Source organism: Thalassophryne amazonica, chromosome 11 (genome assembly GCF_902500255.1).
Source record: "Thalassophryne amazonica chromosome 11, fThaAma1.1, whole genome shotgun sequence".
Classification (NCBI taxonomy): Eukaryota; Metazoa; Chordata; class Actinopteri; order Batrachoidiformes; family Batrachoididae; genus Thalassophryne; species Thalassophryne amazonica.
In genome coordinates, this window is record NC_047113.1 from 97,801,250 (window position 1) to 97,828,094 (window position 26,845).

Genomic DNA, 26,845 nt, shown 5'->3' on the forward strand with positions numbered 1-26,845 from the left:
AGGGTAATGCCATCCAGAGTAAGGATCTGGTTAGATACCATGTTTCTAAGATTTGTGGGGCCAAGTACAATAACTTCAGTTTTATCTGAGTTTAAAAGCAGGAAATTAGAGGTCATCCATGTCTTTATGTCTGTAAGACAATCCTGCAGTTTAGCTAATTGGTGTGTGTCCTCTGGCTTCATGGATAGATAAAGCTGGGTATCATCTGCGTAACAATGAAAATTTAAGCAATACCGTCTAATAATACTGCCTAAGGGAAGCATGTATAAAGTGAATAAAATTGGTCCTAGCACAGAACCTTGTGGAACTCCATAATTAACTTTAGTCTGTGAAGAAGATTCCCCATTTACATGAACAAATTGTAATCTATTAGACAAATATGATTCAAACCACCGCAGCGCAGTGCCTTTAATACCTATGGCATGCTCTAATCTCTGTAATAAAATTTTATGGTCAACTGTATCAAAAGCAGCACTGAGGTCTAACAGAACAAGCACAGAGATGAGTCCACTGTCCGAGGCCATAAGAAGATCATTTGTAACCTTCACTAATGCTGTTTCTGTACTATGATGAATTCTAAAACCTGACTGAAACTCTTCAAATAGACCATTCCTCTGCAGATGATCAGTTAGCTGTTTTACAACTACCCTTTCAAGAATTTTTGAGAGAAAAGGAAGGTTGGAGATTGGCCTATAATTAGCTAAGATAGCTGGGTCAAGTGATGGCTTTTTAAGTAATGGTTTAATTACTGCCACCTTAAAAGCCTGTGGTACATAGCCAACTAACAAAGATAGATTGATCATATTTAAGATCGAAGCATTAAATAATGGTAGGGCTTCCTTGAGCAGCCTGGTAGGAATGGGGTCTAATAAACATGTTGATGGTTTGGATGAAGTAACTAATGAAAATAACTCAGACAGAACAATCAGAGAGAAAGAGTCTAACCAAATACCGGCATCACTGAAAGCAGCCAAAGATAACGATACGTCTTTGGGATGGTTATGAGTAATTTTTTCTCTAATAGTTAAAATTTTGTTAGCAAAGAAAGTCATGAAGTCATTACTAGTTAAAGTTAATGGAATACTCAGCTCAATAGAGCTCTGACTCTTTGTCAGCCTGGCTACAGTGCTGAAAAGAAACCTGGGGTTGTTCTTATTTTCTTCAATTAGTGATGAGTAGAAAGATGTCCTAGCTTTATGGAGGGCTTTTTTTATAGAGCAACAGACTCTTTTTCCAGGCTAAGTGAAGATCTTCTAAATTAGTGAGACGCCATTTCCTCTCCAACTTACGGGTTATCTGCTTTAAGCTACGAGTTTGTGAGTTATACCACGGAGTCAGGCACTTCTGATTTAAAGCTCTCTTTTTTAGAGGAGCTACAGCATCCAAAGTTGTCTTCAATGAGGATGTAAAACTATTGACGAGATACTCTATCTCACTTACAGAGTTTAGGTAGCTACTCTGCACTGTGTTGGTATATGGCATTAGAGAACATAAAGAAGGAATCATATCCTTAAACCTAGTTACAGCGCTTTCTGAAAGACTTCTAGTGTAATGAAACTTATTCCCCACTGCTGGGTAGTCCATCAGAGTAAATGTAAATGTTATTAAGAAATGATCAGACAGAAGGGAGTTTTCAGGGAATACTGTTAAGTCTTCTATTTCCATACCATAAGTCAGAACAAGATCTAAGATATGATTAAAGTGGTGGGTGGACTCATTTACTTTTTGAGCAAAGCCAATAGAGTCTAATAATAGATTAAATGCAGTGTTGAGGCTGTCATTCTCAGCATCTGTGTGGATGTTAAAATCGCCCACTATAATTATCTTATCTGAGCTAAGCACTAAGTCAGACAAAAGGTCTGAAAATTCACAGAGAAACTCACAGTAACGACCAGGTGGACGATAGATAATAACAAATAAAACTGGTTTTTGGGACTTCCAATTTGGATGGACAAGACTAAGAGTCAAGCTTTCAAATGAATTAAAGCTCTGTCTGGGTTTTTGATTAATTAATAAGCTGGAATGGAAGATTGCTGCTAATCCTCCGCCCCGGCCCGTGCTACGAGCATTCTGACAGTTAGTGTGACTCGGGGGTGTTGACTCATTTAAACTAACATATTCATCCTGCTGTAACCAGGTTTCTGTAAGGCAGAATAAATCAATATGTTGATCAATTATTATATCATTTACCAACAGGGACTTAGAAGAGAGAGACCTAATGTTTAATAGACCACATTTAACTGTTTTAGTCTGTGGTGCAGTTGAAGGTGCTATATTATTTTTTCTTTTTGAATTTTTATGCTTAAATAGATTTTTGCTGGTTATTGGTAGTCTGGGAGCAGGCACCGTCTCTACGGGGATGGGGTAATGAGGGGATGGCAGGGGGAGAGAAGCTGCAGAGAGGTGTGTAAGACTACAACTCTGCTTCCTGGTCCCAACCCTGGATAGTCACGGTTTGGAGGATTTAAGAAAATTGGCCAGATTTCTAGAAATGAGAGCTGCTCCATCCAAAGTGGGATGGATGCCGTCTCTCCTAACAAGACCAGGTTTTCCCCAGAAGCTTTGCCAATTATCTATGAAGCCCACCTCATTTTTTTTGGACACCACTCAGACAGCCAGCAATTCAAGGAGAACATGCGGCTAAACATGTCACTCCCGGTCTGATTGGGGAGGGGCCCAGAGAAAACTACAGAGTCCGACATTGTTTTTGCAAAGTTACACACCGATTTAATGTTAATTTTAGTGACCTCCGATTGGCGTAACCGGGTGTCATTACTGCCGACGTGAATTACAATCTTACCAAATTTACGCTTAGCCTTAGCCAGCAGTTTCAAATTTCCTTCAATGTCGCCTGCTCTGGCCCCCGGAAGACAATTGACTATGGTTGCTGGTGTCGCTAACTTCACATTTCGCAAAACAGAGTCGCCAATAACCAGAGTTTGATCCTCGGCGGGTGTGTCGTCGTGTGGGGAAAAACGGTTAGAGATGTGAACGGGTTGGCGGTGTACACGGGGCTTCTGTTTAGGGCTACGCTTCCTCCTCACAGTCACCCAGTCGGCCTGCTTTCCCGGCTGCTCGGGATCTGCCAGGAGGTAACTAACGGCGGCTAAGCTACCTTGATGCAGGTTTTAGTTTGGGGGATGGAAATTTACAGGGTGATTCCATAATTTATTCCTCAGAATTGAGTGATTCCATATTTTTTTCCTCTGCTTGGTCTAAAAAAGTAACCGTTATTGACTGTCACAATCTTTTTTTCTTGATTTCTTATAGTGTTTCTTAAAGCAGAAAGTTGCCATTTGAAATTACTTTAGTTTTGTGTCATGTCTGTGATCTGCTTTTTTTCCACAAAATTAAACAACTGAATGAACATCCTCCGAGGCCGGTGATTCCATAATGTTTGCCAGGGGTTGTATATTTGAACAGTGTGTTAACATGAGAAGTCCTGAAAAAATCATGTCTGTTTAGAATTGAGCAGACTGTATATCAATAGAATAAAATGTATTCTGCAGTTTATTACATTTTCAGACTAATTCACACAACGTGACCAAACAGAATTTCCCATTTCAGTGCTGCCTCTACCCATTCTTATTTTATTTATTTATTTACAAATTACAGAGGTGCCTTACTGTACAATTTACAGTATTTTCTGTAAAGTTATTCACATTTGTATTGTTTTTTTTTCTCTTTTAGAATTATTCTGATAACTACAGTTGTTGTTTTTTTCCATAACAGTGGAATTTTTGGATATGGATTTTTTTTTTTCCTTTTTTCAGTGTGTACTGTGCAAAATAATGAAATGCTACTAAAGGTTTAATATTTCTCAAATGAGTAAAATGTATGAGCACTTTTCATCTTTCAAAGTGCACACAGTGCTGCTTGAATGTTTGTGAACCCTTGATGTCTGAATTTTGTAATGACATCAAATTTAAGAAAACATAATTCAGGGTTCTTTAAATTAAAATTTCTAAAATGATGCCCTATAAGCTCATAGTGAAAACCGACTGCAACGTGACAAATATAAAATTAAAACAATCACCTGCATAAGTATAAAAGGGGAAAATGAGGAGAAGGATTCTAGGGGCCCATGATTGACAGGGGTTCCTCTCTAGGCCCCTAATACAATTATAATACAAAATAATATGACACTCAGTTATAAACTTACAATCATACATATATTTTATTTAACACTAAGGTTTCTTTGTTTTGGAAATATTTCTCAATGCTCATCCCCTCCTCTTTATTTACTTAAAATGGTTCAGTCCACCTGTTGCTCTGTCAGACTGCTGCAAAACCTTTTCACATAGTGAGTGCAGGAGCAGATGGCAAGACAGCTCAGAGAGCAAAAAAAAGAAAAGAAAAAAGCTTAGACAGGAGGAGAAAGAAGTGAGGGGCACCAGAATATTACCCAGATCTTTCATAGGTGAGGTGGGTCTGTGATGGAAAATTCTGGAATGTTGGCCTGTTGTCTGTTCCTAACTTTGTCCATAAAGTAGCTAACTTCTCTCCATATTAGCTCATATTTATGAAGAAAACTCTGGATTTCTGCATTTCACTGTTGTTTTAGTTAAATAATCAGTGCAGGCAAATGTATAGCAAGCTTGCTCAAAAAAGACTCATGTTCTGCACAACCCCCCACCGCCCCATCCTTAACAAGCCCAGGAACCCATGAGGTGAGCAGCTGTGTATTGAATTAATCGGTTATTATAGAGAAAAAACATTAAAGAGTAAAAAAAATCATTCTGAAATAAAAATGCCTATAGTTTTTATTTATGTCAGAATGATTTAAATGGTTTAAAACGCATCAGGTATCACTGAAATATCATGTTTGATCAGTAGTTTGGGACTCTCATCCCCCTGCTTTGCAGTAGGAACAGAGACCATTTCTAGTGCATGCAGACTGGATGACTGCTCTCAATTCAATCAGAGAAATGTTTATTTTCTGGAAATTAGAAGATTAAATAGCAACAACCAGCCTCATATACAGTTGTATGCAAAGGTTTTGGCACCCCTGATATTTTTCATGATTTTTCTTTATAAATCATTGGTTGTCTGGATCAGAAATTTCAGTTAAATATATCATATAGCAGTAAAATGAAGTTTCTAGTATTTACAGAAAGTGTGCAATAATTATTTAAACAAAATTAGGCAGGTGCATACATTTGGGCACACTTGTCATTTTATTGATTTGAATACATTTAGCACTAATTATTGGAACACAAAATTGGTTTGGTAAGCTCATTGACCCTTGACCTCCTTACACAGGTGAATCCAATCATGAGAAAGGGTTTTTAAGGTAGCCATTTGCAAATTTTGCCCCCTTTACATCTCTTCTAATGAGTGGCAACATGGGAGCCTCTAAACACCTCTCAAATGACCTGAAAACAGATTGTTCAACATCATGGTTTAAGGGAAGGATACAAAAAGCTATCTCAGAGATTTCAGCTGTCAGTTTCCACTGTGAAACATAGTGAGGAAATGGAAGACCACAAGGACAGTACTAGTTAAGGCTCAAAGTGGCAGGCCAAGAAAAATCTCAGATAAGCTGAAGTGAAGGATGATGAGAACAGTCATATTCAACCCACAGACCTGCTCCAAGGACCTACAACATGATCTTGCTACAGATAGTGTCTCTGTGCATCGTTCCACTATACAGCGCACTTTGCACAAAGAGATGCTGTAATGCAGAGGAAGCCTTTTTTGCATACACACCACAAACAGAGTCGCTTGAGGTATGCTAATGCACATTTGGAAAAGCCAGCTTCATTTTAGAATAAGGTGCTCTGGACTGATGAAAACTAAAATTGAGTTATTTGGACATAACAAGGCAGTATGCATGGCTGAAAAAGAACACAGCATTCCAAGAAAAATGCTTGCTACCTACAGTAAAATTTGGAGGTGGTTCCATCATGCTGTGGGGCTGTGTGGTCAGTGCAGGTACTGGGAATCTTGTTAAAGTTGAGGGTCACATGAATTCCAGTCAGTATCATCAGATACTTGAGAACATTGATCATGAATTAGTGACAAAGGTGAAGCTGTGCCAGGGCTGGATCTTCAACAAGACAACGACCCTAAACACTGCTCAAAATCTACTAAGGCATTCATGCAAAGGAACAAGCTCTGGAATGGCCATCTTAGTCCCCAGACCTGAATATTATTAAAAATCTGTGGTGTGATTGTAAGTGGGCTGTCCATGCTCGGAAACCAACAAACCTGAGATGTTTTGTAAAGAAGAATGGCCCAAAATACCTTAAACCAGAATCCAGACTCTCATTGGAAGCTATAGGAAGTGTTTAGAGGCTGTTATTTCTGCAAAAGGAAGATCTACTAAATATTGTTGTATTTTCTTTCTGTTGGGGTGCCCAAATTTATGCACCTGCCTAATTTTGTTTAAAGAATTATTGCACACTTTCTATAAATCCTATAAACTTCATTTCACTTCTCAAATATCACTATGTTTGTCTGCTATATGATATATTTAACTGAAATTGCTGATCCAAACAACCAATGATTTATAAAGGAAAATCATGGAAATCATCAGAGGTGCCCAAACCTTTACATACAGCTGTATGTATTTTTGTCCACCTAGACTATCAATTTTGTGTTTTCAGTGCTTCCCCTTTCAAGTAACTGTCAAATCATGTTTTTTCTTTTCACAAATATGGGAATGATAGTCAAAAATAGCATTAAAATGCATAGTTTTATGTAAAACAATATAAGAATTGTCCCCTGGCTAATGGCGGCTATGCCAATAACGATATTTGGATGAAAAAAATTGCAGATAATCGATAAATCGGCTGATTTGCCGATAGCCGATAAATCAGCCGATATTATTTTATTTATATTTTTTAAATGAATAAAATGTTCTTTTTTGGACCCTTAACAAAAAAGGTATGAGCTAAAAGCTGAAGCTTTGTCCTCATATTGATTAACTTTATAACAGAGAAGAATTTTCAAGTTAAAAAAATGCAATCAAGACTTAAACCTTTGTGAAATTAGCAAATACATATCCTTAAAAAGAGTTGTTAAACACATCTGATGTTGTACTTGTTGTTGCTGCAACTTAGTTATAGGTTCAGGATAAGAATATAGATCTTACTTGTATGCTTTTGTCAGCCGATCAGTGCAGTGTGACAGCGAACTACGGGGGCCAGTGATGAACACATTTAAGCAGGGGTGTAATCAGCTCTCAGTTGAATGGAGTCAGAGCTCCATCTACTGGACAAATGGTGCAAGGATATTTTACATTGCCGACATTATTTCAGTAACTGTTCTGTTTATGAGAAATTATCGGCGTTCTATCGGCAAAATTTCCACCGGTAGTGAGTAATTTGAAAAGGGCTTATATTGGCCGATAATATCGGCCGCCCCATATATCGGTCGGGCTCTAATCATAACCCACAATAAAATTGTGAAAATCCCCCATAACTCAAAAATTGTATTCAAACTTGAGAATGTAATAACTTACTGATCACGTAATAACATGCATTTCCCAATAATATAACAACCTGTGCACTGATAATGTAGTATGTTTACACAGTTACTGCATTACCTGGTTAACCTTATTTTTTCAGAACCCAATAATATAATAATTCCCCCTTCATATTTGTCATTTATATTTCGACAGATTGCTGAAATACTTATAATATATTCAAGACTCCAATTTTTGAGGTATTTTCAAATGTGTAGTTTAATTTTACTTAAAATGGTGACAGGAGAGTGGGAGGCGGTGTTAATGTATTAAATGCATTATTTTAAGATAGAGACAGTCACAGTGACAGAGAGACAGAGACAGTACACAAGCACAGAGACAGGCACAGAAACAGGCACAGAAAGACAGTCAAAGAGACAGCGAAAGACAGTCACAGAGAGAGAGAGACAGACACAGAGACCGACAGTGACAGTCACAGAGAGAGAGAGACAGACACAGAGACCGACAGTGACAGTCACAGAGAGAGAGAGACAGACACAGAGACCGACAGTGACAGTCACAGAGAGAGAGAGACAGACACAGAGACCGACAGTGACAGTCACAGAGAGAGAGAGACAGACACAGAGACCGACAGTGACAGTCACAGAGAGAGAGAGACAGACACAGAGACCGACAGTGACAGACACAGAGAGAGACAGACACAGAGAGAGACAGACACAGAGAGAGACAGTGACAGACACAAAGACAGAGAGAGACGGACGCAGAGACAGAGAGAGACAGACACAGAGACCGACAGTCACAGAGAGAGACAGACACAGAGACTGATAGTCACAGAGACAGACAGTCATAGTGACTGACAGAGACAGAGAGAGACAGACACAGAGACTGATAGTCACAGAGACAGACAGTCATAGTGACTGACAGAGACAGACACAGAGACTGATAGTCACAGAGACAGACAGTGACAGAGACAGAGAGAGACGGACGCAGAGACAGACAGTGACAGTCACAACGGACAGAGACAGAGAGAGACAGAAACAGAGAGACAGACAATGGACAGTCGATGCTTTGAGCAGCTCTGTGCGGCTCTCACACACCACTGGTGCGTGGCCTGGTATATTAGTGAATGTGTGTGTGGCTTGCCCCCTGCCCTGACACACACACACACACACACGCACACACACACAGAGTGGGACCCCAGCTGTAAGAGGTGTTGGCAGAGAAAAGAGCCCTGCTGCAGCCCTGATTAAATTCAGAAGACCATCTTTGTCCGTCGGCTGTCTCTGATCTTTCTGTCCCTGTTTTTCTGTCTCTGTTGTCTTGCTCCAATACGCTTTGGACTCTATAAATGTTGGTCATCCTGAGTGGACTGTGCGTGTGTGAATAAATGCAGAAGTTTGACTGTGGTAAAAGTTGAAATGACTGTTGTCCTCATCAGCAACAGTTTCAGTCCCGGAGTCGAGAACATGTAACCTTTCTACAGTGAAAAGAACTGTGTCCCACACTAATCATGTTCTTGTTGCCGTAGTTTTACGCTCTACATAAAGTGAAACAATTTGGTTCTCTGCTGAAACACTGTCCAGAAGGTGCTGCGACTATAAAACCCAGCGAGCGATATCAGTAATCAGTCAGTAATAATTACCTCACTGCCGCTGTCTCCGTGCATCCACAGCTTTCTGAAAGGCTTCCCTCCCCCTTTGATGTCGAAGAGTTTTAGTAGACAATCTAAAACAGTGGTCTCCAAACTATTCCAGAAAGGGCCGAGAGGGTGCAGGTTTTCTTTGCAGCCACTGACTTCAGCAGGTGATTTCACTGATGAACTCATCCCACCTGTTCAAAGGGATGTTAATCAGTGAAATCACCTACTGAAGTCAGTGGCTGCAAAGAAAACCTGCACCCTCTCGGCCCTTTCTGGAATAGTTTGGAGACCACTGATCTAAAACCTGAATCCTTTGACTGGTAGTGCAGGTGCCTCAGTGTTGAGAACCCCAGTGGCTGGTGAAGGATGCAGACACACCCACATGTCCCCTGGCTGCAGCAGGTGAGTCAGTTGGTCTTCCTGTGTGGTTGCTGTCTAGGAAAAGGGCAGTTGCACGGTGTGGTGGATGCAGCGACATGCATGCTCCCAGAACTCACATCACCTGATCACCAGTCACAGCTTTGTGATGGTGTGGAAGAGAAGGATTCTTCCTGAAAGAATATGTGAGCCTTCAGTTCGAGTCGACCAGAACCCAACGGGAGAATCACGCTTCACTGCCATCGCTTTGCTTTTCAAACAAATGTATGAAGCTGTGACCACTGATGTACCAGACAAAAGCTGCACTTTGCCCAGGTTCTAGTCTCCTTCTTGCGCATTACTCACAGTAGGTACACTTCAACTGTGAGAGACAGAATCTAAAAAAAAAAATCCTGAAAAACACATTGTATGAATTTTAAATAATTAATATGCATTTTAATGCATGAAATAAGTATCTGATACAACAGAAAAACATTTGTTTACAATTACAGAAGTCAGACGTTTCCTGGAGTTCTTGACCAAGTTTGCACACAGCAGCAGGGATTTTTGTCCACTCCTCCATACAGATCTTCTCCAGAACTTTCAGGTTTCGAGTTTCAGCTCCCTCCAAAGATTTTCTTTTGGGTTCAGGTCTAGAGACTGACTCGGCCACTCTAGGACCTTGAAATGCTTCTTACGGAGCCCCTCCTTAGTTTCCCTGCCTGTGTGTTTGGGGTCATTGTCATGCTTGAAGACCCAGCCACAACCCATCTTCAGTGCTCTCACTGAGGGAAGGAAGTTGTTTGCCAAAATCGTGTGATACATGACCCCTTCAGTACGGTGCAGTTGTCCTGTCCCCTTTGCAGAAAAGCACCCCCAAAAATGATGTTTCCACCCCCGTGCTTCACAGTTGGGTTGGTGTTCTTGGGGTTGTTCTCATCCTTCAAACACGGCGAGTGGAGTTGATACCAAAAAGCTCTATTTTGGTCTTATCTGACCACATGACCTTCTCCCATGCCTACTCTGGATCATCCAGATGGTCACTGGTGAACTTCAAATGGGCCTGGACATGTGCTGGCTTGAGCAGAGGGACACTGCCGCCCTGCAGGATTTTAAACCATGACAGCATCATGTGTTACTAATGTAGTCTTTGTGACTGTGGTCCCAGCTCTCTTCAGGTCATTGACCAGGTTCTCCTGTGTAGTTCAGCCAGGTTGGAGTGTGATTGATTGAGTGTGTGGACAGGTGTCTTTTATACAGGTAACAAGTTCAAACAGGTGCAATTAATACAGGTAAAGAGTGCAGAATAAGAGGGATTCTTAAAGAAAAATTAACAGGTCTGTGAGAGACAGAATTCTTACTGGTTGGTAGGTGATCAAATACTTATTTCATGCAGTAAAATGCAAATTAATTATTTAAAAACCATACAGTGTGATTTTCTGAATTCTGTTTTTTAGATTCTGTCTCTGAGTTGAAGTGTACCTACGATAAAAACTACAGACCTCTACATTCTTTGTAGGTGGGAAAACCTGCAAAATTGACAGTACTTAAATACTTGTTTGCTTCACAAAATCAGCAGGTGCTGTAAAATCATCAGCATGCCAACAATGGTAACATGTACATCTTATGTATGTATTTTTTATTTTATTAATTGTTGTTTAGTAACTTTGGATATTTTGTTAAAATGTTCTGATCTTGTAAAGATTCTGTTAATTTGCATTTATTTCTTCACATATTTTAAAATATGGCAGCACGGTGGATTAGTGGTTAGCACTGTTGCCTCACAGCAAGAAGGTCGTTGGTTCAATTCCCGTGGCCTTTCTTTGTGGAGTTTACATGTTCTCCTGTGTTTGCGTGGGTTTCCTTCTGGTGCTCCGGTTTCCTCCCACATCCAAAGACATGCGGGTTAGGTGGATTGGAATCTTTAAATTGTCCGTAGGTGTGTGTGTGTTGGTGTGTCTGTGTTTGTTTGTCTGTTTGTGGCCCTGCAACAGACTGGCGTCCTGTCCTGGGTGTACCCCGCCTCGCGCTCTATGGCTGCTGGGATAGGCTCCAGCCCCCCCGCGACCCGTAATTTGACTAAGCGGTAGAAGATGAATGAATGAATGAATATTTCAAAATGTCATTATTGTCATTTATTACGCTACAGCTCTAATACTTCTATATTAATCTGAGAAACACTGTGGCTATTTAAATTTACTTTGTGAAAATCTTACGTCATCATCAGGAGCAGCAGACTGCTCCAAACACAACTTGCTGCTGCTGATTATCTTCTCCTGGATTTGTTTTGGGAGCCTTGCTGTTTGTGCATGGAGTTCTTCTTTATGGTCAAGAGATAATTCCAGTGCTGCAGGCTCAGTATGGGTGCAGTAGTCATGGTCAGGATATTCCACGTCCACAGACGGCTCCTCAGTCTGCATTGTTTCTGTGTTGGGTCCCTCTGTCCTTTCCCAAACTCCAGGCCGTGCGGCTGGAAGACTGAAGTTGTTCCACTGAAAAAGCGCTGCGACAACTCAGTTTCTCAGACGTCTGAGTCCAGCTGGAGTTAAAGGCTCAATCAGATCTGTTTTTTGGTCGTGTCAGCTCCAAACTCCTAGTTTGTGACTGTAAAGTTGTCTCGTTGGATGTTAATTACCCACCGTGTCTGCAATTCCTTGGAAACTGAGAACAGAGTTCCATAGCATATGTCGTGCATTACGGCACACAGCAGTGGTGGCTGGAAGTGCTGTTCTCCCGTCTTTGACATAACACTTTCAGATGTTTACACGTTGTTGTAGTATTATGTAAATGTGTATCAAAGTAAGAAAAATGAACAGCAGTGACAAAAAAGAGCAGTTTAGATTGTTTTGGTGACTGGTGCTCCATGGTAGCATAGCACTCAACAATTTCACTGGAAATACGTCATGCTCCTGTGTGCATTTAGGCCAGTGTACTTGATGTGGGAGTGTTTTTTGTTTCTCTTTGTCTCTGACCTGCATCCAGGTAAAGGACAGTAACCATGACAACCGTATAACCTAGGTTGCAGCATTGCAGCTGGTTTGATTCTTTGCTCATGTTGTTGTGATTTTTGTTGATGTGCTCATTGCAAGGAAAAGCCATGTTGAATGATGCGATTTCCCACCCATTGTTTTCCAGGTGTGAAAAAGTAAATGTACTGTGTGAACACAACAGCAACTTGAGCTTCAATAGATTAATGCAGTGGCTGTATGACATCATAAAGACCTCTCATATCAGTGACATCGTGCAGGTGGCACCGTGACCTCTGAGGACTGTCACCAGGTTCGGAAGGACAGTGCATGTGTTCACACACGGTCCCAGTCATGAGCAGGAACATTCCCTGTCCACAGTGTCCACGTGAAAGTGGCTTCAGCCTTCATTTGTGATCACAAAACCCGTGCACTGTGGGATGCACACCTTTGGTAAAATAACAGCAGACAGCTGCAGCTGCTTTTGGTGGTAATAATTCTCCTAAATGCTCCAGCTGCTTTTCAATTACTGCTGTGTGTGTGCGAGTGCATGTGCGTGTGTGTAATGAGGGATAGTTGAAGGTCCGGTTGGACCCAGGGTCAGGAGGGCTGATTAATGGCCCCGCACACACTGACAGAGGCCGGGGTCAGTGTTTTGACAGTGCTGAGGGACCAGTTTCAATCCCATCACAGTCACTCTGTAATTACTTTGCATTACTGCAGCTTTATCTCTAATTCCACTGCAGTACTTCATTAACCCCAACTGTCACTTCGTTTAGACCGTCATTACTCCACACTGCAACCTGTTTTACTTTATCACCGAGAATTATGACATTACACTTTTCATTAACAGTAGAATTGGATCTAAATGAGTCTGTACTACACACTGTTTACTATTTATGGTCTGTAAAAGTGGGCATCATGAGCTCATTTACTTTATCAGCTATAATTACTTCATTACACTTTTCATTAAAATTGCTGTTAGGTACAACAGTCAGAGAGGGTAACTGCTTGAAAAGTAATGTCTTAATTATCTACCAATTGTGTAAACTGACACAGACAGACAACACTGGAATTGTAACAAACTAGCAGGAGCGTGAACTGAGGGCACTGTGGCGTCTGCATGCGTCACTCACTCACTGGCAATATTTGAGCTTTTTTCAGTGCTTGCTGACCTGTTTGTGAACACTGATCATTTGACCTTTGACATTCATTTCCCAGGCTCAAAAACATTTTTCTTCTCTTTCTTTTGGTAGACTGGCGGGATGTTGAGTTGATGCGCGACATCGAGGCAGCAACAGGGGAGGACCTGGGTTCTGATAGGGTGGCAAAAAAAGGTAAAAGGAAGAAGAAGAAATACCCGAACCTCAGCGATCTGAAGCAGAATGCCAACACCTCTCGCTCCAGGCTGCAGAAAAAAGTCTTCAGCAAGTATGTCAGCCGTTTCGAGGATCATCTCTGGAAGCAACACGTGCTAAATGTACTAGTTACATCTGACTCTGACGTGCTGCTGTAACTACGTCATTTTTGAGTGTCAGCAGCAATTCAACAATTATTGCCTCATTTCTGCTTAAAACTGACTTTAGAATGATTTAAGAGGTTTTACTTTGTCATCTGATGGTTAATAATCACATTAATCCCTTTGATGGCTTTGGGTGGAGAGACAGACTCAGAGAGTCAGTCTCAGAGGTGCTGCTGTGGGGTTCTGATCACTCTGCCATCTTTTATTCTGAAATAATGCTGAATTTATGTGGAAATGATTGTTGTACAAAAGCTTAAGATATCTGTCGCTGAGACAGATGATGACTGGAGGGCAGTTTGAAGCAGAAAGGAGGCGATAATCAGTGAATGCTGCAGACACTCCGAAATGACTCAAGCGCAGTGAAGGCACGGTGGACCAGTTTTTAGGGTGGACCATTCGGTCTGCGACATCAGGTCACACCTGCATGAAGCTGCCCCCCCCCATTCAAAATATTAAAATAGTGCTGTTGTTCATTTGTGCTATTTTTGTGCTGTAAAAAGTCATTTAAAAATAGATTTTCTGACCCATGACGTCACTCAGCACCCCCCTCCCTTTACGTCCAAATCTCTCCAAACTGTTCTCTATTGTTTATGCTACGTTTGTGCTCTTAAAATTAACTTTTGTGCTTTTACATTTTTGCCTGTTCACAGCTTAAGCCTGTATTTTTACAGGTGTGTTGTTATCCTGCGTGAAGCTGCCGTCACCTGTCACTCAAAATATTAAAATAGCACCGCTGTCCGTTTTGTACTGTTCAAATAATTTGCTTAACTGTTAGCTTACAGCTTACTTTTTAGACCTCCGTCCACCACCTGCCCAGGTCTTGGGTTAAGCATTCAACGCTCAACGGTCACCGCCGGTGGGGTTGCCTGCAGCCTCCTGCGGGCTCCACCCTCCGCCCGTGCTGCCCTAATGAGAGCGCCGAGAGCAAAATAAAAACAACACCTTTCGGCTACGACCTCAGATCAGATGAGATGACCAACTGAATTTAAGCATATTAATAATTAGATGGAGTTTACCACCCATCTGCATTCCCAAACAACCCAACTGTAGGAAGGCCTGGCCCCGACATGACGGAGGCCGTTACCGGCCTCACACCGTCCACAGGCCTAGGCTCGATCAGAAGGACTCCCAGGATTCCCTCAGCAGCAGTCCTGAGGGAATCCCCCTCAGTAGCAGACAAGTGAAAAGGGAAGAACCCCGCTGCTGAGGGATTCTGGGAGTCCTTCTGATCCTGAGCTAAAATTGGAGCAGCTTTAACTTTTGACCCTTCTACAAACTGAAATTGACCTTTGTCACCATTTTGCTGTTTTTACTCCATAACTCCACAGACTTCAGTCATAAATGGTCAAAACTATACCTTTTTGGAATCTTTATGATCAGACAAATCATGTGGAATAAATACCTTTCAACATGATTAAAGCATTTATAAATTTGGACCCCTGTGTAATTCTTCAATAGGGCAGCGCAGTCTCGTTTGAACCCTGCATGATATTGCGGGATTTGACTTGTTATGGGGACAGCCGCTCTCATTGCATAATATATACACAGCATAAGTTCACATGGGAAAATGGTGTACTGTTTTGTTTTTGGCTACAATCACTGAAGCAATTGCAAAAAGTGCATTTTTGTCGGCTCCCAGTGGAGAAGGGAAGACAAAGCAAATGTGAGAGGTCATGTGGTTAAATGTTAGCCTACACAGCTACCCAGAGTAGCTGTGTTCTCTCACCTGCACAACTGCCTCGACACATTTGAGCTCCGGGTCATTAACAAACCACAACACATGTCCACTTTTTGTCACTTTTTCTTTGCATTTTCACTTTGTTTGCCTGTAATTTGCCCAAAAACTCAGAGAAAGTGCAGTGTTTCTGTGCCCAGAAGTAGAGAAATTATGTCATATGCATCTATTTTACCCCTTTTAGTGCCCGTCTTCAAACGAGACTGCGCTGCCCAATTGACCCCTACCTGGCCACCTACTGAAAATTCAAGTGGAGACTCTGTTTTAACAAAAACGTAATGTCTAAGGAGTATTTGCTAAATTTTGGTGCGTGTGTCTCCATTTGAAAGATTGGTCTGTAAGTATTCTCATTATCTGCTGGACTGTTGCTCCCAGACTTTAAAATTAAAGTTTGAAAAAGTTCCTTAGTGCCCCTTTAATGTTTTTGCAGTGTGTTTTGTACAAGTGTCATATCTGTTAAAATACAAGTCTTGTATCAAAGTTTATTATAGACAAGTACTTAATATTAAGTGCATAAGTTCGAGAGCAGAGACAAAACACTTGATTAGGACATCAGTTTACATCTCATTTCTGATAAAACTGTTTCCAAGCATGTTTCCAAAATGTTTAGTTTTCCAAGCAGGTATGTTTTATCCAGGTTAAGTAGATCTGATTGTGTGACAGAGGTCCCGGTTTAGTAGATCTGATGGCGTGGCAGAGGTCCTGGTTTAGCAGATCTGATGGCGTGTCAGATGTCCCGGTTTAGTAGATCTGATGGCGTGGCAGAGGTCCCGGTTTAGCAGATCTGATGGCGTGTCAGATGTCCAGGTTTAGTAGATCTGATTGTGTGGCAGAGGTCCCGGTTAAGTAGACCTGATGCCGTGACAGAGGACCAGGTTTAGCAGATCTGATTGTGTGGCAGAGGTCCCGGTTTAGTAGATCTGATGGCGTGGCAGAGGTCCTGGTTTAGCAGATCTGATTGTGTGGCAGAGGTCCCGGTTTAGTAGACCTGATGCCGTGACAGAGGACCAGGTTTAGCAGATCTGATTGTGTGACAGAGGTCCCGGTTTAGTAGATCTGATGGCATGGCAGAGGTCCTGGTTTAGCAGATCTGATGGCGTGTCAGATGTCCCGGTTTAGCAGATCTGATGGCGTGGCAGAGGTCCCGGTTTAGCAGATCTGATGGCGTGTCAGATGTCCAGGTTTAGTAGATCTGATTGTGTGGCAGAGGTCCCGGTTAAGTAGACCTGATGCCGTGACAGAGGACCAGGTTTAGCAGATCTGATTGTGTGGCAGAGGTCCCGGTTTAGTAGACGTGATGGCGTGACAGAGGACTAGGTCTAGTAGATCTGATTGTGTGGCAGAGGTCCCAGTTGAGTAGACCTGATGCCGTGACAGAGGACCAGGTCTAGTAGATCTGATTGTGTGGCAGAGGTCCCGGTTGAGTAGACCTGATGCCGTGACAGAGGACCAGGTTTAGTAGATCTGATGGCGTGGCAGATGTCCCGGTTTAGTAGACGTGATGGCGTGACAGAGGACCAGGTCTAGTAGATCTGATTGTGTGGCAGAGGTCCCGGTTGAGTAGACCTGATGCCGTGACAGAGGACCAGGTCTAGTAGATCTGATTGTGTGGCAGAGGTCCCGGTTGAGTAGACCTGATGCCGTGACAGAGGACCAGGTTTAGTAGATGTGATGGCACAACAGAGGTCCCGGTTTAGTACATCTGATGGCGTGGCAGAGGTCCAGGTTTAGTAGATCTGACTGTGTGGCGGTGTGACTATGTCCGGTGTCGCAGAACGAATGGTCCATCCCTAATAATCGGTCCGCCTTTTGCATTTGCACAAGCGTCATTTCAGACCACAGAGATGGAGTCTCTTCACCCAAAGCAATCAAATGGATTAATGGGATTATTAACCATCAGATGATAAAGGTAAACCTCTTAAATCATTCTCAGGTCAGTTTTAAGCAGAAATGAGGCAAAACTCTGTGACGCTTTGAAATGTCCGATCCACAGTGAACGCATCAGCTAGCAGCTCGTGTAGCTGCAGCGCTCTGATCGCTTCCGCCACCTTTTATGATGACATAATGCTGAGTTTATGTGGAAATAATTGTTGTACAAAAGCTATCTGTCGCTGAGATAGATGATGACTGGAGGGTAGTTTGGAGCAGAAATGAGGTGTTAATCCCTGAACCGCGTCATGGGGGGGATTTTTAGGGGGGCCATTTGCAGACCAAACGGCCCCCCTAAAAATCACCTGATTGTGTGGCAGCGGTCCCGGTTGAGTAGACCTGATGCCGTGACAGAGGACCAGGTTTAGTAGATCTGATTGTGTGACAGAGGTCCCGGTTTAGTAGAAATGATGGAATGGCAGAGGTCCAGGTTTAGTAGGTCTGATTGTGTGGCAGATGTCCAGGTTTAGTAGATCTGATGGCATGACAGAGGTCCAGGTTTGGTAGATCTGATGGCGTGGCAGAGGTTCTGGTTTAGTAGATCTGATTGTGTGGCAGAGGTCCTGGTTTTGTGGATTTGTTTTTTTGTCTTCCTCTTGTTCATGCCCGTGCCTGCATTGTTTGTTTGTTTTCTCACGGTGTTTCTGTCGTCCCTCACTGCAGGAGCGCCATGAGCAGAGTCGCACAGATGATGGATAAAGTGGACAAAAGAAAACATGACAAGTTCTCCAACCAGTTCAACTATGCTCTGAAATGACAGGCATTGGACTCATCCCACGGTCCTGGAATGTGTTCTGGGATTGTCTGAAGATGACGGATTCTATGAACACTGAATAAGCTTTTCATGTGGGGGAAAATGTTCAAATCATTTTTGTAAATGTGGCAACGGTGACAAATATTATGCATATTTCTCAGAATTCTTTTCAGCACTGATGAAATAACTCATTTTTAGCTCACCTGGCCCAAAGGTCCGGTGGGCTTGTTCCATGGATCTCCACTCCGTCCGTCCGTCCGCAGCGGCGGTGTGTGTAAACACCTTCTCCAAATTTGCTGGACCAGTGAAGCTGAAACTTGGTGTGAATGTTCCTACCCATGAGGAGACCAAAGTTTCTTGGAGATTTTTGCAAATTTATTAAAAATAAAATAAAGGAAAACCTAAGAAATCACATGTACATAAGTATTCACAGCCTTTGCCATGAAGTTCAAAATTGAGCTCAGGTGCATCCTGTTTCCACTCATCATTTTTTTGATGTTTCTACAGCTTAACTGGAGTCCACCTGGGGTAAATTCAGTTGATTGGACATGATTTGGAAAGACACACACCTGTCTACATATAAGATCCCACAGTTGACAGTCAGAGCACAAACCAAGCATGAAGTCAAAGGAATTGTCTGTAGACCTCTGAGACAGGATTGTCTCGAGACACAAGTGGGAAGGATACAGAAATATTTCTGCTGCTTTGAAGGTCCCAGTGAGCACAGTGGTCTCCATCATCTGTAAATGGAAGAAGTCGGATCCACCAGGACTTTTCCTAGAGCTGGCTACCTGTCTAAACTGAGCGATTGGGGAGGAGGGCCTTAGTCAGGGAAGTGACCAAGAACCTGATGGTCACTCTGTCAGAGCTCCAGCCTTCCTCTGTGGAGAGAGGAGAACCTTCCAGAAGGTCAACCATCTCTGCAGCAATCCACCAATCAGGCCTGTATGTTAGAGTGGCCAGACAGAAGCCACTCCTTAATAAATGGAACATAGAAGCCAACCTGAAGTTTAACATAAGGCACCTGAAGGACTCTCAGACCATGAGAAACAAAATTCTCTGGTCTGATGAGACAAAGATTGAAGTATTTGGCGTGAATGTCGTGTCATGTTTGGAGAAAGCCAGGCACTACCCCTACAGTGAAGCATGGTGGTGGCAGCATCATGCTGTGTGGATGTTTTTCAGCGGCAGGAACTGGGAGACTAGTCAGGATTGAGGAAAAGATAAATGCAGCAATGTACAGAGACATCCTGGATGAAAACCTGCTCCAGAGCGCTCTTGACCTCAGACTGGGGTGATGGTTCATCTTTCAGCAGGACAATGACCCTAAGCACACAGCCAAGATATCAAAGGAGTGGCTTCAGGACAACTCTGTGAATGTTCTTGAGTGGTCCAGCCAGAGCCCAGACCTGAATCTGATTAAACATCTCTGGAGAGATCTGAAAATGGCTGTGCACCAATGCTCACCATCCAACCTGATGGAGGTTGAAAGGTGCTGCAAAGAGAAATGGACAAAACTACCCAAATATAAATGCACCAAGCTTGTGGCATCATATTCAAGAAGACCTGAGACTGTAATTGCTGCCAAAGGTGCATCAACAAAGTATTGAGCAAAGGGTGTGAATACTTATGCACGTGTGATTTCTCAGTTTTTTATTCTTAATTTTTAATAAATGTGCATGTTAATGTTCATGTTGCCATTATGGGGTGTTATGAGTAGAATTTTGAGGGCAAAAATGAATTTACTCCATTTTGGAATAAGGTTGTAACATAACAAAATGTGGAAAAACTGAAGCACTGTAAATACTTTCTGGATGCACCTTAATACGTAATCTGAAGGTCTGAGGTTGTGTAGTCAGTAATGTGTGGCATGAAATTAAAAAAATCAAAGTGTCACCTTTTATCCTTTTTTAAGAGCTGGGGCGCTGCTGTTTAGAAAGCAGAATGTGGGAAGGTTTGTGGCGAGTTACCAGATCTGCATGCAGTACAGTAGTGTTGAGAATAATAGTAGTGCTATGTGACTAAAAAGATTAATCCAGGTTTTGAGTATATTTCTTATTGTTACATGGGAAACAAGGTACCAGTAGATTCAGTAGATTCTCTCAAATCCAACAAGACCAAGCATTCATGATATGCACACTCTTAAGGCTATGAAATTGGGCTATAAGTAAAAAAAAGTAGAAAAGGTGTTCACAATAATAGTAGCATCTGCTACAAACTCAAAACTATTATGTTCAAACTGCTTTTTTAGCAGTCCTGTGAATCACTAAACTAGTATTTAGTTGTATAACCACATTTCTTCACATCTGCGAGCCATTAATTTTGTTGTTTTGGAACCAGGATTTTGCTCCTTTGCTAGTGTGCTTGGGGTCATTGTCTTGTTGAAACACCCATTTCAAGGGCATGTCCTCTTCAGCATAAGGCAACATGACCTCTTCAAGTATTTTGACATATCCATACTGATCCATAATAACTGGTATGCGATATATAGGCCCAACACCATAGTAGGAGAAACATGCCCATATCATGATGCTTGCACCACCATGCTTCACTGTGTTCACTGTGAACTGTGGCTTGAATTCAGAGTTTGGGGGTCGTCTCACAAACTGTCTGCGGCCCTTGGACCCAAAAAGAACAGTTTTACTCTCATCAGTCCACAAAATGTTCCTCCATTTCTCTTTCGGCCAGTTGATGTGTTCTTTGGCAAATTGTAACCTCTTCTGCATGTCTTTTATTTAACAGAGGGACTTTGCGGGGGATTCTTGCCAATAAATTAGCTTCACACAGGCGTCTTCTAACTGTCACAGCACTTACAGGTAACTCCAGACTGTCTTTGATCATCCTGGAGCTGATCAATGAGTGAGCCTTTGCCATTCTGGTTATTCTTCTATCCATTTTGATGGTTTTCCGTTTTCTTCCACACATCTGTTTTTTTTTTTTTTTTTGTCCATTTTAATGCATTGGAGATCATTGTAGATGAACAGCCTATAATGTTTTGCACCTGCGTATAAGTTTTCCCCTCTCCAATCAACTTTTTAATCAAACTACGTTGTTCTTCTGAACAATGTCTTGAACGTCCCATTTTCCTCAGGCTTTCAAAGAGAAAAGCATGTTCAACAGGTGCTGGCTTCATCCTTAAATAGGGGACACCTGATTCACACCTGTTTGTTCCACAAAATTGACGAACTCACTGACTGAATGCCACACTACTATTATTGTGAACACCCCCTTTTCTACTTTTTTTTTTTTCTAATAGCCCAATTTCATAGCCTTAAGAGTGTGCATATCATGAATGCTTGGTCTTGTTGGATTTGTGAGAATCTACTGAATCTACTGGTACCTTGTTTCCCATGTAACAATAAGAAATATACTCAAAACCTGGATTAATCTTTTTAGTCACATAGCACTACTATTATTCTGAACACTACTGTAAATGTGCTTGTGTGGAGAGCAGCCACCAAAGCTCCCTGAGGTGAAGCAGTGCAGTGATAAGGTCACTTTTTTTGGTCACAGTGGAATATTGTGCTACAGTACCACAGTTAAACGCTAGCAGCATAGTTGATAGATATGTTTTAGTCCTAACCATTTCTTGGACTGTGGCAGAAAACACACAGACTATCAGGATAATTTCCTTTTTTTTTTTAAATTGTCATTTTAATATCAAAAAACGTATCATGTTAGCTGAAGTTTCTGCACATCCAAAGAGTTTATGGAAATTGTCAGTAAATTCAATAAATAGAAATCATCCAAATGAAACGATCACAGGTGTCATTGCACTGTACTGACAACAGATTGAGCCATTCCTCAAGATATAAACATTCAATATCCATACAGACGTTTTAAAAACAATCCGACTATGTGTCTATTACGTGGTTTAAAAGAGCATTCAGAGGAGGACTAGAACATAGATTTATGTACAGTTTATGGTCTTCTTCATATTCTATCAAAATAATCCGCTGAAATTAAAGCCTTCAGGTGTCTGTAGGAGAAAGGTGAGCAGAGCGCCTGTTTGCTGGACCGCCTGTGTCTGTAGGGTTCCTCTGTGTGTCGAACTGTTTCTGGCGTGTCTACAGGTGTGTGCTGTAGAAGGCGGGTGCAGCGTAGCTCTGCGTCCCGAGCATGAATGGCGACAGGACATGGCTGGCGGCGAGGAAAGGCAGCTGGACCAGGCTGCTGGTGGTGGGATGATGGTGGCCGGTGTAGCCAGCGTGCATGGCGAGGTGTCCACTGACTGGAGGAGACGGGCTGAGAGGGCTGAGGGTACCCATCCCGCCCCCTGCACCTCCCCCTGTGCCGCCCGGTCCTCCTGCACCGGTGGGAGCTGAGGTGTCTGCTCCGGGATTCTGTTTCTTCCACTTGGTCCGGCGGTTCTGGAACCAGATCTTGACCTGGGTCTCAGTGAGGGAGAGCGACAGAGCCAGGTTCAGCCGCTCACACACAGACAGGTAGCGAGTGGATTTGAACTTGTTCTCTAGTGCCACCAGCTGCTCATAAGTGAAAGCAGTCCGAGCTCTGCGGGGCTTCCCTGATTTGGAGTCCGAGCCTGAGCGCTTCCTTTTGGGCTTGCCCTGTGGGCCGTGGCCACCGTTGGTCTGGGTGGTACCGATCTGGCCTGTTGACCCCTCTCCGGGGCTTTTGGTGTCTCTGGAAGGGTCCTGGAGACTATGCTGTCCCATATCCCTCTCTCCATTCCTGGGCAGTGCTGAGCTGCTCTCCTCACTGCTGTAGGGCCCATCCGGGGCTTCTGAGTCCGGGGTTCCAGTTCTGTGGTACTCGTCCTCATCTGGGCCTCTGTACACGAAGCCCTCCTCTGGGGGGAGAAAAGAAAACAATATGTCAGATTAAATGATCAAAATATAAAAAAGCACAGATTTTCACAGAAATGCAGCACAATGGATTAGTGGTTAGCACTGTTGCCTCACAGCAAGAAGGTCATGGGTTTGATTCCCATCTGCGGTCTTTCTGTGAGGAGTTTGCATGTTCTCCCTTTGTTTTTGTTAACACTCTTTATTTATTGCTTTTTTGACTTATTTTAAAGAACATGTACTTAAACAAAAATAATTACATTGCATTGCATAGTTTATCTCTAGTAGTTCAAACTTGAATCTCACAGAGGCAGCATCCTTTCCCCCTGTTGTGTAGGAGATCCAGTTGGCCCACTTGTTCATGAAGTCTTCTCCTCTCCACCTCAGGGTGAACATCATCTTTTCCATGAAAAGTATTTCTTTCACTGTGTTAGTCCATTGTTTAAGGCTTGGAGAGCCCAGTTTGTACCAGTTCTTGTTAATCACCTTTTTACAAACAAGAAGTAATATTTTACACAGATACCAGTCTTCTGGAATAATCACATCTTTTATCACACCAAGATACAGGATAATTTTCTTTTTAGTTTTTGTACAGTATATGCTCCAGTTAGATTAGCTATTACTTCATTAACCTCTGAGGATATATATCGTTTTATCTTTTGACTGAAGAAATCACTGATTTGTAGGTATCTGAAAAATTCACAGTTTCCGATTTCAAATTCTCTCTGGAGCTCCCCAAAACTCTTGAATTTCCCTCCTTTGACTAACACACTAACTGCAGTATCAGTCCACTCTCTGAAGCCAAGGTCAGCTCTTCCAGGTTCAAAATTGAGGCAAAAGCACACCAAACAAGTATTTTGCTCTCACCTTCCATATCATATTCTTTTACAATTTTGGGCCAGATATTCATTGTTTGACATATAATGTCATTATCATTTTCTTGGTATGTTCATTTTATCTCCAAATGCTATTTGTATATACAACCCCTGGCAAACATTATGGAATCACCAGCCTCGGAGGATGTTCATTCAGTTGTTTAATTTTGTAGAAAAAAAGCAGATCACAGACATGACACAAAACTAGTCATTTCAAATGGCAACTTTCTGGCTTTAAGAAACACTATAAGAAATCAAGAAAAAAAGATTGTGGAAGTCAGTAACGGTTACTTTTTTAGACCAATCAGAGGAAAAAAATATGGAATCACTCAATTCTGAGGAAAAAATTATGGAATCACCCTGTAAATTTTCATCCCCAAAACTAACACCTGCATCATATCAGATCTGCTCGTTAGTCTGCATCTAAAAAGGAGTGATCACACCTTGGAGAGCTGTTGCACCAAGTGGACTGACATGAATCATGGCTCCAACACGAGAGATGTCAATTGAAACAAAGGAGAGGATTATCAAACTCTTAAAAGAGAGTAAATCATCACGCAATGTTGCAAAAGATGTTGGTTGTTCACAGTCAGCTGTGTCTAAACTCTGGACCAAATACAAACAACATGGGAAGGTTGTTAAAGGCAAACATGCTGGTAGACCAAGGAAGACATCAAAGCGTCAAGATAGAAAACTTAAAGCAATATGTCTCAAAAATCGAAAAATGTACAACAAAACAAATGAGGAACGAATGGGAGGAAACTGGAGTCAACGTCTGTGACCGAACTGTAAGAAACCGCCTAAAGGAAATGGGATTTACATACAGAAAAGCTAAATGAAAGCCATCATTAACACCTAAACAGAAAAAAACAAGGTTACAGTGGGCTAAGGAAAAGCAATTGTGGACTGTGGATGACTGGATGAAAGTCATATTCAGTGATGAATCTCGAATCTGCATTGGGCAAGGTGATGATGCTGGAACTTTTGTTTGGTGCCTTTCCAATGAGATTTATAAAGATGACTGCCTGAAGAGAACATGTAAATTTCCACAGTCATTGATGATATGGGGCTGCATGTCAGGTAAAGGCACTGGGGAGATGGCTGTCATTACATCATCAATAAATGCACAAGTTTATGTTGATATTTTGGACAATTGAAAGGATGTTTGGGGATGATGAAATCATTTTTCAAGATGATAATGCATCTTGCCATAGAGCAAAAACATTCCTTGCAAAAAGACACATAGGATCAATGTCAATGAGCAGATCTGATTTGATGCAGGTGTTAATTTGGGGGATGAAAATTTACAGGGTGATTCCATAATTTTTTCCTCAGAATTGAGTGATTCCATATTTTTTTTTTTCCTCTGCTTGGTCTAAAAAAGTAACCGTTACTGACTGCCACAATCTTTTTTTCTTGATTTCTTATAGTGTTTCTTAAAGCCAGAAAGTTGCCATTTGAAATGACTTTAGTTTTGTGTCATGTCTGTGATCTGCTTTTTTCTACAAAATTAAACAACTGAATGAACATCCTCTGAGGCCGGTGATTCCATAATTTTTGCCAGGGGTTGTAGAAAGGTTTAACAATTTCTATATCTTCCATTTTTGCCTGATATAGAGGGCAGCATATGCAAACCAGAGATCTCAGTTGAGCTGCGTAAAAATATTCCCACAGGTTTGGTGAAGATAAGCCTCCCTCTTCTTTACTTATTTACAGTGTTTTGTACCCAGTTCTTGGTCTTTTGCCGACCCAGACAAATCTAGAATTCTGAAACAATCTAAAGGTAAAAGAGGAAGTTAAAAAGGGATCAAAAGTGGTATTGAGGAGAATGAAAACAGCCCTGTGGATGCTACCATAATGTGGGTTACGGTTAAAGCAGTTATGAGGGGTAGATTAATATCAAGAGCTACATATCTAAAAAGGATCAAATGGCAAAACTATGACAACTTGGTTAAAGAATTAAGGTTACTAGAACAGCAACATAAAAGGGATGGAGCAATCAGACAATGAATGACAATAATGAGACAACAAATTGCTGACATTCTTACTGATGACAGAGAAAAAAAAATTAAGGTTCACAAAACAAGCCTATTATGAATCAGGCTCCAGGGCAACTAAATTTCTGGCAAGACGGCTAAGGATACAACGACCTTGTAGCACAATGCACAAAAATAGAGATCCATATAATAATTAATGCATGAACATGAAGAAATAGAAAATGTTTTTAAAAATTACCATGAAACTTTATATTCACATCTGTGATGGCACCATCAATGGTGAAATGTTCATCCAGGTTTTGTTGCACCACATGCTGCCATCCAAGCAACGTCCCTGCTTATTTCAGCAAGACAATGCCAAGCCACATTCTGCACGTGTTACAACAGCGTGGTTTCGTAGTAAAAGAGTGCGGGTACTAGACTGGCCTGCCTGCAGTCCAGACCTGTCGCCCATTGAAAATGTGTGGCGCATTATGAAGCCCAAAATACGACAACGGAGACCCCTCACTGTTGAACAACTGAAGTCGTACATCAAGCAAGAATGGGAAAGAATTCCACCTACAAAGCTTCAACAATTAGTGTCCTCAGTTCCCAAACGCTTATTGAGTGTTGTTAGAAGGAAAGGTGATGTAACACAGTGGTAAACATACCACTGTCCCAGCTTTTTTGGAACATGTTGCCGGCATCCATTTCAAAATGAGCAAATATTTGCACAAAAACAATAAAGTCTATTTAGTTTGAACATTAAATGTCTTTGTGGTGTATTCAATTGACTATATAGGTTATGTATATAGGTTGACGAGGATTTGCAAATCATTATATTTTGTTTTTAAGTAC

The 26,845-nt window shown here is 41.8% G+C and overlaps 2 protein-coding genes across 2 annotated transcripts in view; one reads left to right on the forward strand and one right to left on the reverse strand.

Annotated features, from left to right (window-relative positions):
- The window catches only part of uvssa (UV-stimulated scaffold protein A), a 136,099-nt gene extending 117,303 nt beyond the window's left edge, over positions 1-18,796 (forward strand). Inside the window, exons 21-22 of the mRNA XM_034180973.1 lie at positions 13,648-13,822; positions 18,241-18,796. Of these exons, the coding sequence (XP_034036864.1) occupies positions 13,648-13,822; positions 18,241-18,334 (269 nt within the window). The 3' untranslated portion in view covers positions 18,335-18,796. The remainder of the gene's footprint in view (positions 1-13,647; positions 13,823-18,240) is intronic.
- Positions 18,797-22,394: 3,598 nt separating this feature from the next.
- Positions 22,395-26,845, reverse strand: part of nkx1.2lb (NK1 transcription factor related 2-like,b) — a 103,180-nt gene continuing 98,729 nt past the window's right edge. Inside the window, exon 3 of the mRNA XM_034180883.1 lies at positions 22,395-23,141. Coding sequence (XP_034036774.1) covers positions 22,399-23,141 — 743 coding nt within the window. The 3' untranslated portion in view covers positions 22,395-22,398. The remainder of the gene's footprint in view (positions 23,142-26,845) is intronic.